Here is a 12,828-nt window from a genome sequence, read left to right as displayed (position 1 = left end):
CAGTGTGGTAAATTTGAGATCTCTGTCCAATAAAACGTTAATTGTTAATGATTCTATTCCCTAAAACTGTCTTGATTTTTGTTTTTAACAGAAATGTGGGTTGGTGCAGATACCTTCTCATTGAAGCATGTCCCGCTGGTTATACATTTTTAAATAAGAACAGATTTTCAAGTCTGGGTGGGAAGGATGGTGCTTTTTCACAAAAGAGTCTAAATGTAGTCTTTCAGTAAGTGGTGCATTCTAAGTCTTTGAATTGCTCTCAATTATCCTTCTGAGGCACTGCCTTATTTCCTGTGGACTGATTTATCGTTCGCCAAAACCCCATTATGATTTATTTGCAGATTTTTCTGACCCATTTTTTGTTGAAATTACGCAAAAAAAATCATTGCCTTTCGATTGTGTTTTGCATGTTGAAGGCAGCAGTGACAAATTGGCATCTGAGCTTTGAATGCATGCAACATGTACGCACCATCATGGTCAAGTCCTCAATCTGGTCATTTCTTTTTTTTTTTAATCCAGAACGTCTGTGTCTTTCATCGTTTAGTACTTGTCTTTCATCCATCTATCCATGCATGCCCAAAAACTCTCAGACGCTCTCTTGGCGCTCACACATTATTAATTTTCAGACAGCTGGTAAATTCTCTGAAGTCTACTTGTTGTCCCGCTCACGTCTGAGGCTCCAACAGTTTATGTGCCGCTACCTTACCAGGCTTTCACATTTATTACGACACGACATCGTTGACCGACAGGAAGGCAGTCATTTCAAATGGCTTGTGACACAGTAAGCCATCTGCAACAGCTATGACAGGACAGAACTGATGCAGCAAAGGAGAGATGAGTAGAGTTGAACTTTGGGCAAATTTACAACCACCCAGTCAAACCATGATTGTTTGGCAAGACATTAAGAGATAAATACACATCATTGAATTACTTATTTTCACAGAATGAAGCTGTATTTATTGGCAAGTGCATCTAAATGCACAGAAATTACCTCCTCTTACCTGTGTTACATTTATTTAAGGTTTTTTTCCATATGTATTATAGTCGTGGAAATATACTACCTTAACATTCTAAAGTGCAGGTTTGTTAAGTGCTTCACATATTTTCAGAAATAAAAAAAATCTAGAATAACTGTATTTGTATTATGCAAACACCTTCCCAAGTAATAAATGTTCAAATCAACTGATAACCACAAGCTGAACAGCCAACAAAATGATCTGACAAATATACCACCAATAAAGAGAGTAAACAGAATTTAATTTGGAAATGTCACAATCTCTGTTAAAGAATCTCTCAGGAGAAATGACACACACTTCAGGTGGCTCTGATAAAATTCAAACTGATTACATACAATCACCTCATCTTTGCTTCTCTGTCGCCTTTTTTTCCTGTTTTCGCTTTTATCTCTGTGCTCACTGTTAACAATAATGTTAACATGAACCCTAGTATCCAAGTTATGGATGAGTTATAGGATCATTCCCCTAGAAAGTCATAAAACCAAAGAGGCTAAACCACATGTTATAAACATTCAGATTAATCTATGCTCTGTGCGACTTGGACATCCATAATAGCTGAGTTATGAGTTTGTGTACTCCATTAAGAATCATAAAAAAATTGAAGAAACTCACTTTTCTTCCTGAACGCAGTAGCATGGGACTGAAATAATTACCTAGTGAACAAAGGAATTATGCTAAAAAAACACTAAACTGTAAAAGAAGAACTAGATAAACCTTAACATATGTTTTAGTAAAAAATCAGATAATACTAAAATATTTTACAGGAAATAGTTAAGTGAATGTTTGTTTTTAAGTGACTAGTCATATATTTCTATATTATTATTTTTAAATGGCCAGGAGATAACATCTTTTGTAATGTGGTACTGGAAAAAAATTCAGCATAGCTAAAAAGAGAAGATCTTTATGACAATGGACATTAAAAAAATCCTTCAATGTGGATATAGACATTGTCTGTAGTGTCTCTGTTTGGATTTACTGAGGGTCCTTGGTTTATGATGTCATCGACCTATGGCGTTACGTCAGAACTGGTGACGTGGAACTAGTTGACAAGTGGAGCGGATGAATACATCATCAAGCGGTGTTAAAAGACGGCTTCGTTTATATTTGCCGGTTGTACGCCACCTTGGATTGTGCTACGTTCGCTAACTTTTTGCCCCATTATGGCTCCCAAGTGTAAGTCAGACTCTTCTGATAGCAGTGCTTCAAAGAAAAGGAAAGCCATCTCCATGGAAGTGAAATTAGATATAATAAAATGCTCGGAACAGGGCGAAACACCAACGAACATCGGTAAAGTTGTAAAAACAGGTCAACTTATTGTAGTGACCCCCTGTGATGAATGAGTGACACTTTATCCCATTCTCTGGTCGTTTATTGAACCTTCACACAGGCTACTGTGGGCCGTAGCCAACGCCAAAATAACTACAAATAACCTATTATTTAGCTCCAGAATTAGCTGCTGTTCCCAGCTCTCTCTCGCTTAACAAACACACACTACTGCTGACTCTCAGCCAATCAGATGCGAGCTAACTAAACATGCCATGTTCACTGACATTAAGTAAATCTCGAACTGAACAATAAACATTGAAACCTCATCATCAACAATAACATCAGTCCGTTACAATATTGTGTTATCTTCTTGTAAAATGACTCATACATGCATGAAAGTTGTTGGTATTCCTGACTTTTAGAGAATTAATTAATATAATGCTGAGCGTAACAGCTTCATTTACATTTTTGTTGGAGTTTTGACTAATGACGAAAATCGATTTATGCAGATCAGTAGGAACGGAACTCTGACGCAAGTCAAGGACCCCCTGTATTTATTTTTACTTAACTGGTACATTGCTAAATACAGCTGGACTCACAACAAACCAGCAGCTAATTGTCTATTAAATATTATCATCAAATAATTTCACCCACATAATTAAAAACAGGTTAATTAAAAAATGTTCCTTGCCAGTGATTGCGTGGAAATTGTTAGTACACTTACATATTTGCTCATATTTCTTCCAGGTAATCCCATCTTTGTGATTGAAATACCACATGGGATACTTTGACTTATTAACAAACAAACAACAACAAAAAAAAAAAAACAGCATGACATGAAGAATTTAAGAAATATTGTGTATTTAGGGGATACTGACATGCCTGTGTTCACCTATTCATTAACAACCACAAAAATCTAAGGTCCAAGTCAATAGCAATGTGTTGGGATCACAGTGTGTCTGTTTATTGGCTGTCAAAACTCCACAGGCTCAGGGAGTATGAGCAAGACCAGCTCCATTCATCATATCTGCTTGTTGCAACAACATCATGAAAAGGGTGGACAGGTGAGACAAGACCCACCCTAAGTTCAAAACACTCTGTTTGTCACAGTCAATAATTTCAGCTTCCAGCCACAGTCAATATATAATCGAGGGAGACTGGGAGGGATTGTTCGTGACTCTAGATCATGCAGCAATCACGGGAGGTGGCCTTTAGTCGCACAACAAACTACAAACTGGAAAAATCCTTTTACATCTTGATTATGGTGGTTTTTATGGAAACTCACAGATGGATAATCCTGATGTAACAAGCTGCATTAACATTGATTTGATAAGAATTTTTAAAAAGCATTTGCAGGAAAACAGTCGTGCATTGTTTAAAAAATCATGCCTTTGATTTGGAAGTTCAATCAAGATGAGTGTTAGAGAAAAAACGCAATTTGAACATTTCTTAAAAAAAAAAAAAAAAAAAAAAAAAAAACCCCAGCATCTTCATCAGTTACATTTACAACATGAGAAAAAAAGAAAGATAAATTGGACGAATCTTGTGTTGCATTCATGTGTGATCCATGTTAATCACTCTTCCCATAATTACCATTTTCTTGTTAATGGATCTGACCTTTTAATCACCATTTTGCCCTGCGCCTGTGCTCGTGTGTTTATATGTGTGCATGTATGTATGTGTGTGTGTGTGTGTGTGTGTGTGTGTGTGTGTGTGTGTGTGTGTGTGTGTGTGTGTGTGAGAAGGAAAGAACAAGAGAGAAAAAGTGAGCGAATGAGACAGCAGAGGTAATTTGGCTTAACCAGCGGGGCGACTGTAACCATGCAGACCATAAATCTTCCTCGCAGACGTGCACTCACACAAACCTGTGCATGTGAACACACACCTACACAGAACATCATTTCCTGTTATCTCAGATAAGCAGGAAATCCTAATCAACCAATAAGAGCACAAAGGGCATCTTTCACTTTCCCTCTCCTTCCGTCTGTTTATTCTCTCTCTCCTCTCTCTCTGCTCACTCTACTCTTTTCTATTCTGTTTCATTCTATTCCATTCTTCTCTATTGCACCCTTGTTTAATTAACTCTGTGTGGCAATTTCGGCACCAAAAGCCACCGGAGTATCCGACAAAGGTTGATTATTGCAGCTGGCTGATTAGAAATTATGCCTGTTGAACCAAGCGAACATGGTTCATTCCCCATGACGAGAGAATTGTTTTCAGCAACTGACCAAGTATCAAGACAACTCATTTCATCTCTCCATCACCCAAACGCCTTATCCTTAAGTGAACTGGGCCACCTCTTCCTGCCTGGTGATCTAACAGTGGTAAAGCCTGATTTGATTAAAGAAAGACTTTTCTGACCATAGCCAGGACCCCCATCAGCAGCGGAAGCTCCTGCTCAATTTTGAAAGTGCAATTTAAGAATAAAAGTTCAAGTTGTTGTTTGTTTAGAGCAGTATTTCTCAAAGTGTGGGGCGCGCCCATCTGGGGAGGCGCACAGGCATGACGGGGGGGGAAGCAGCAACTGGGAGAAAAGGGTCCATCTATGCAAAACTAATTAGCTGAACTATTGTCTTAACGTCGGCCTGTTTTTTGCGGCGCACAATAATACTCAAACTGCACTGGCCGTTTCTCAATGCCGAGTACGAACTCGGAAGTACGGACTCCCGAGAACACATCATTAACGTGCAATTGGAACACCGGCATACTTGATGATGTCACCGCCTCGGCTCTTCTACTCCGATTATTTTTTCCAGGGTGTCACACATATGGCCTGCAGGCCAAAATCAGTCCACCAGATGGTCCATTTCGACCCGCAGGACGACTTTACAAAGTGTAAAAATTACAGAGAAGACATTAACTGTATATTGGGAATTTGTAAAACTGTAAATTTTAAATAATTTCTAGACCTCGACAAGTTGCTTTGATCACAAAGTAAAATACTACATTGTTCCATTCCAGATACCTGTGACTAAATGTTTTGTGCCTTTGTAGATACACTGTGATTTGTCAGTTGCAATGCACATGTGTCAACTGAGGCATATTACTAAAATTGAACTTATTTTTCTTGAGAAATTTCAGGATGGTCAGAATGTTTAGTAAAAAGACAGTACATTAGAGTTCGCATATTCTCCCTGTGCATACGGGGGTTTTCTCCGGATACTCCACCTTCCTCCCACAGTCCAAAAAACACGCTGAGGTTAACTGATTATTTCAAATTGGATGTAAGTATGAATGCGAGTGTGATTGTTTGTCTGTATATGTAGCCCTGTGACAGACTGATGACTGTGTGGTTGTGATTTGATCAGACTGCACTGACACTGTGGCTTAAAATACAGTACCTTAAATACACTGAGGCCAGTCAAATTCAAATTACTGAGAAAGCCCAAGAACAAAAACACAAAAAAATTATAATTTCTTACATGAAATGACCAAAAAGGTTGAAAACTACAATTTGTACTCACAGAATCCCATCACATACTCATCAGGCAGAAATTGAGCTATCAGTGCACATAAAATAGCTATTAAAGCAAAAGTCCTAGTTGAGTTTTCTTGAAGAGCAACAAGAAGCATCTCTGGTGTGAAACTTACCTTGAATCAGTTCCAAGTGAATATTCACATCCAAAGAATTTCAAAATAAAACTCTCACAGTTAAGTGAGAGTCAAGGTATGTTGTGATCATACACAGCCGTGCATTTGCCTCCATAGCTAGCACACATTAAACTGGCTGTAACGAGGACATGTTTTTAAAATGTTTGCTTTTTCCTGGTGGTGTTTTGCACTTAGGAAAAACACAAATTGTTATTTTCAGGTAGCAGATTTAATTGCCACAGAATACCTTAAGTGACAAATTAAATTAAAAGCGCAATTGCAAGGGCCAGTTGAGTGGAAATAAACAAGCAAATGTATTCCTGCACTTTAATAACACTGATTTGCTATTTAGATCAAGAGTATGCAAGAGATGACAGGGACTTCTACAACGTCATCTCTCAAAACTCGAATATCATCTTTATCTCCCTCGGTGTTTAGCATGTGGAAATCAAACATTTCCAGATATATGTCTCTCACATTTCACAGTTAATTGAATAACTTAATAATTTAATTGCTGGGTTAAAAAGAACATGTCGAATGTGAATAGAGACACAGACAGATGCTATTAGGCTCTATTGATTGCTTGATAAAATCATAAGGCAAGGAGACTTTAATAGCTTATCTGAAATGAGTTTCTTTCTGGGCATTGTGTTTCTTACAAGAGGAGCTCAATAAAATAATTCAATAACTAAAGGGAAACCACAGTGGCAGTGATTGAGCCTTGGCAATTTCTGTGCTAAAGCAGGACAGAACCTTGTTGCTATACAAGGTCATTTGTTCCGCTGCAGTGGCATTGCTCTAGAGAGTCCAGCCAGCACTGATATCATATTGTGTATGCTCACGGAAACACGCAGTTATTTTGTTAATAAAACACAATGCACTTTTCAAAAAATGTAGTCACACCGATACTTAACAGTAAATACGTCTGATTAATTAATGTGCTTGAAACTCATACATCAGCCTGGTTGATTTTGCTTTCAGCCATCTTTTGAATAATTCATTCATTCCTAACATTCAATCATGTTATTTAGCTTATGAAAGGTCAGTATCAGTAATTAGCAACAGCGCAGCCTCTTCTCATAATTTCAGCTTTATGAAATAAAAACTGGCTCGACATGACTTACAACCTAACAATCCACTATAAGACATAGGCTGTAACGGGTGCTTTTGCCAACTTACCTTTTAAAAAAAGACTGTCAGATGAATACAAATAGATTTACTATAAATGTGTTCAACATCAGGTGGTTTGTATAAAATGTCAATAAAATATATCTATAAAAATAGATAAAAATGAAGTATCACTACATAACAACGTGAATAATGACTTTTTTAAAAAAGGGGAGTTTCAAATTGATTGTGGTGCTGCCATGATGATACAAGGCGTCATCCTCTGAACCCCAAAACCTAAAAATTAGTTTGAAATGTATAATTTCTTTTAAAAAAAAAAAAAAAAAAGGTTCCAAAGACACCACTTATCACAGCCAGAAACTATAAAAACAGAATGAATTGTTGGATTTTCAACTTTTCGACAGTTCTCAAGCTACTCGTCCATGTAAATTATCCAAATGTAAGCTTAAAAGAATGAGATTTCATCAAAATGACTTTATTCTAAATGTCTGATTTGAAAATGTGCCTAAAATTAACCATTTGTTTAAAAAAAAAAAAAAAAAAAAAAACGATTCTGTAAAAATCTAAAAAAAATTCTGTGCTCTCTTGTCATTAGTGATTCAGATGTAACCAGCAGTCTGGTAACAAAAATTCAGTGAATTTAGCTTTGTAAATTCATCATACTGCACATAAGATATTTACCAGTTCTCTCTACTTCATTGTTGTGTTGTTTGCATAGAGGTGCAGGACTTTATACTGCAGTGAAAATGAGTTCACAGTGAGTTCAAATGGAACAAAAACCTTCCAGAAACTGCTTGGGGTTCAGAGGGTTACAAAGTGTAAACAGACTTTTAATAAAAAAAGGGAAATCACCAGCCCTACCTGGTCCTGAAGTTAGCAGGGTGTGGATGCCCGTCGTACAAAGACAGGAAGTCATATTCTTCTTCTATGGCGAATGACAAGAAGATGAGCTGGATTCTACTTCCTTCCTCTCCAACAATGACCCAGGTGCAGTTCGCCCCGTTGGGGTAGCCGTACGGAAAGCCTGGCGATTCTATACTGCCATTTCGGCCTTTTAGTGTACCCCCACAAGTGTAGATGAAACCTGAGATAGAAAAGAGACAATATGTACTTAGTTTTAGCACACTTTTACATACAAGCAGAACATATGCACGTCAAACTCTAGTTGTGGCAAGAGACTCAAAGAGAGAAATACTGTCATCTTCCGATATATTTCATTCAAAGTGTAATGATGATAGAGCATTAAGACATGTTCATATTTGTATATATGTTTTTTTGTGTTTGTGTGACTAAAGGGATACAGTCATTGCATATTAATGGCAAGTGTATGTGTGGGTGACAGTAATGGCAAGTTTGTGATTATCAGTGTGTTGTGTGGAGAATTGGTTGTAGTTTTGACAGACAGTGAGTAGCTACTGTCGAGTACATTCACACCACATAAGAAACAAACAGGCACTATAATTAAACAAAAGTACACACTTGCACATACACCAATTAACTGCTCTGTCTCTTTCCACACTCAGCAGCATTACATGGCACCGTAAGTATTATTTTCACTCGACTGTTTTTTCTGTTTCGATCGAAAGAGTTAATAGTGTTGACCTATTGGCCATGTCCAATATCGGTGGTCCGCTATTCATTATTTCTTTCAAGGGAAACAGCATTGAAAAGTCAAAAAATATATATCTAAAAAATATTGCTTTACATCAATGGAGGAACAAGCCGCAAGTCAGCATGAGCGAGACTAAGTAGGTCAGCTTAGTTTTGATATATCCTGGTCTTTGATGCTGATATATGATTACATATTAATGGAATATATATGCAGTAGCTACAGCCAAAACTGTTGAAACAAGTATATGTCAGAACTTCTTCTACTGTAGCTCCACATATCTGTAGTTTGGTGTGCTGCTAGAGACATAATCTTTTCATTGCTTTCCCTCACGGCGAGGGCAAGGATCTGCTTCAGAGCGACACCCCAGGAGCTGATATTCACATTCAGCTTGAGATGCTTGAACCCAGGTCCCCTGACTGACTGGAAACTCTGCTGCCACTCAGCTACCCTTCCAGCTGACTTAAAAGGTGAAATCAATAAGCGACCAGAGTATTCACCTGGATTCACCCCGTGCGCCTCGACAAGATCAAAAGCCTGCGATTCCTTTGTTTTTGTTAATCAATTACTGACGTGAAAATGTGGCAACAACAATAGGTCTATGTCTGCTGGCTTTAACAATTCCTTGGAACATGACTCAGGAGTTCATAGCCGAACAACTTGTTTCGTGTTGTTGTTTAGGAGATATACATCTACGCTCGCTGCTGCAATTCAAATAGAAAGCGACAAGAGTGCAAAGTCCTGTACGCACCAAGCAGCATCAAAGACCGTCAATGACTTCTTTAGGGAGGGAGTGGATAAATACTACTAGATCTTAATGAGCTACTGTAGGCTCTTTATTATAGCTCTGTGGATGTGGTAGCAGGTTGGTAGGAGGAGGAGACAGAGGAAGTGGGTAGGAGGAGACCATTGGATGCAAAACTCACATCTAAATCAACTGCAACGGGAATTATGCATGTCACCACTTCCATTGCTGCTAATTCTAGGAGAATATGACAGCGCTGGAAATCTAAGCAGCTATGAATGATATCCATTCATAGGAGTTCTGAATCAGACTCACACCATGGCCGCTTACTCTGCAACATTGGTGTAAAATTATCATTCATTTTCAAGTGTGCTTGTAGTCTTAACCCATACCAAAGTTAGGTTTTAATCTGTGAGTTCAGTAGTTGTAAAAGATGGAGTGTTGTTGAGAAGCAATCAGAAAAGTAATCAGAAAGATTCTGTTTCTGTGGCCATGTTCTAATATTATGGTGATATTTTGGATGGAATTGTAAATAAGTAGATAAGATGCGAGTGATTCTTCCTTTCAGAGGATGCGTGTACTGATAAATTAGAAGCTGAGCTAATTCTGCTGCTGTACTTATTCTTAAATCTCTCCGGACATCTGCTAAATGCCTAAATTGTAAAATGTAAATGTAATTGATCTCCTTGGACTTTACAGTTCACATCAGGATCATTATCTTCTCCCTTTGATCTTAATGATCCTTTTATATCAAACACACCACAGGTGCTAGATGAAAACCTTGGAGTGTCCAGGAGTGAACTCGGTCCAGAGTATTTTTCCCAATGCTCTATCGATCCCAGATGGAGACTCTCCACTCCTTCTACTCCGCAGGGGAGTCAGACTGCAGAGTAAACTTACAGGGGAGAAACCCTTGGAGCTGGTAAGGATTTAGCATTGCTCTGCTCAAGGACACTACAGCAAAGAAGAAACTTGCCATTATAAGTGCCTGATCCTGTGTCTTCTTGTGGAGGAATGATGTTACAAATTGCTACACATTTATGTTCTTTTTTTCATTCTCCTATATAAAGTACCTGTGGCCTTTCGTCTCTGTCTTCAATCACATAATCGGTGTGTATTTCAGCTGTCTCACTTTAAAGAAAATAAGAGGACTGAGGATGTAGACAGAAAGAGTAAAAAGGCTTTCTACCAGCTCTTGATGCTGCAGTGGTGTGCCTTTAATGTATTATTTTAACTTTAAATGAAAGCATTTAACTGAAATGTTGCTCTCACTGTACATCTAAAGTCCTTGAACTTCCAGGGCTTAATTGATCTCCTCTGAGTCCAAAGCTCAAATCAGGATGATCATCCCCCTGCCTTTCATGTTTATGAGCCTCGTTATTTACTATGGCAGCCGGGGCCACAGGGACAGCAGGACAATCCTGCTGGATGCTTTTCGAACCAATTATCCAAGACAGAACCCGAACCAAAAAATAAAACTGTGTGTTCACATATGTGTGTGTGTGTGTGTCGGTGTGTGCCTGTGTGTGTTTGGCCAGTCCTCATTTACCCAGACAATTCCAAGATCACGCTGAGGGATATAATGACCAATGGCAGTCTGAGCTGCAATTAAGGGCTGGTATCTCTGTCCCTTCACAACCAATCAGAGATGAGATGTTGAAAAACCGGGAGGGACAAGCAAAGCCATACGAGGAGACACCAATATGCACATACACACAACACTAGCTTGCCACCGGTCACACTCCCTGCTTATTTGTCGACATGGTAGAACAAGAATGCAACGTATTCCAAACAACCAAAACAAACTGTAATTGAATGTTAATGAATATTTGTTCAATTATTTTTTATCATCAGTTAATTCATAAAAAGTACTTATCTCGAAAACTTCTGATAAATTAACCCAAGAATTTGTTACCTGAAGTCCACAGAGGTAAATAACCCATTACCTCTTTATCTGCATTCACAGATTCATGGGTGTCTTAGTCTAAATAAAGTAACTCCATTAATTGAAAAGCTCAGATGCAGGGTGAAGTGAATAAAGAGTGAAATGTGAACAGAAGGACAGAGACGGAAAGCAGAATAAACAGAGAGAAAAGGACAGATTTCCCCTCGTTCATCATTGTGTAAGAATGAAAGGATGATTTAAAACTCATCACTCACAGGGATGGAGGTGAGAGGGTGTAGGAGGGAGAGCGATGGGAAATTATAGCAAGCGAGAGTGGAGAGTAAAGGGAAGAGAGAGTGGGAGAGAGAGAGAGAGAGAAAAGCGAGAAGGAGACAGGGGTAAAAGAGAGACTTCTAATTATGCTGACTACCAGACCGAAACTGACAGGCCCTCTACACACACACACACACACACACACACACACACACACACACACACACACACACACACACACACACACACACACACACACACACACACACACACACACACACACACACACACACACACACACACACACACACACACACACACACACACACACACACACAAGCACAGGGTCACAGAGAGACGGGCATAGTGAACACAGACACACACACACATATATGGACATATTCACATGTACACACTGGCAGAAAGACAAACATACAAATACAGGCAGATTCGAAGGGATATGGACAAATCCACAAGGTATTCACATAGTTTACTCTACGCTGGCCATTTAAACCCTTCACTCATTCTACGATTTGCTTCGTTCAGAATTCTTAACCTCCCTGATTGTCTTCCTATTTCTCTTGCATACATAAACACATCCAAGCACATATGCATATAAAGCCTCCTCTCCAGCCCTGACCTTGTTAGTTAACTACACACATAGTCAATACCGAGAATCCAAAGTAGAATGCAAAAAATTTTTTTCCTGTCTTTTTTTTTTTTTTTTTAATGAAATCTGCTAAAATACATCACTTTTGTTTTAAGATTATAGTATGTTTGAGTAATAGGCTACCAGAAAAGGTGAGAAGAAGCAGTGAAAGGCACAGAATTTTGCAAAATTTTGCTAAAAATGGGGAAATACTGTGAAAATCAGGTGGTGCGGATTTAAAATTGTTTAACCATTGAAGTTTATAAATGCTGCAAAGTCAACATGACAACAGCTGCTCTTTTACACAAACAATACAGCTAAAAACGTGCGATTAAATCTAAAAAAGATTTTGGGTGGGAATGCATTTAAAGCAAGGCGTTTCCCCCCTGAAGACTTAAAGACAGATGCTAATTGGCAAACAGTAAAAGATTTGTGGTTGGACTGGGTCGCCCCCAGGTGCGAGTCTATGCACTGGTGCTAATGAGGAGCGGGGTTTAGCTGGAAAAGAGCATGCGTGCTCAGCAAAACCTTCCCTGGATAAAAGAAGCTTAAAGACAAAGAAGAAAATCTGCTTCGTGAATTGAGTGGATTTAATGAACCCTGGTCTGCAATATAAGCTTGATCTCTTTTCTCAAAGCAATAGCTCATCTTGAATGTCTTAGATAA

General features: G+C 38.6%; 1 protein-coding gene across 2 annotated transcripts in view; it reads right to left on the bottom strand.

Moving 5' to 3' along the window:
* csmd3b (CUB and Sushi multiple domains 3b) overlaps positions 1–12,828 on the bottom strand; it is a 349,486-nt gene that overhangs the window by 266,109 nt on the left and 70,549 nt on the right. For both annotated transcript variants that reach the window (XM_055017938.1, XM_055017939.1), the window contains exon 4: positions 7,863–8,085. In XM_055017938.1, the coding sequence (XP_054873913.1) occupies positions 7,863–8,085 (223 nt within the window). The remainder of the gene's footprint in view (positions 1–7,862; positions 8,086–12,828) is intronic.

Source organism: Amphiprion ocellaris, chromosome 15 (genome assembly GCF_022539595.1).
Source record: "Amphiprion ocellaris isolate individual 3 ecotype Okinawa chromosome 15, ASM2253959v1, whole genome shotgun sequence".
Classification (NCBI taxonomy): domain Eukaryota; kingdom Metazoa; phylum Chordata; class Actinopteri; family Pomacentridae; genus Amphiprion; species Amphiprion ocellaris.
This window is presented reverse-complemented; position numbering and strand designations above follow the sequence as displayed.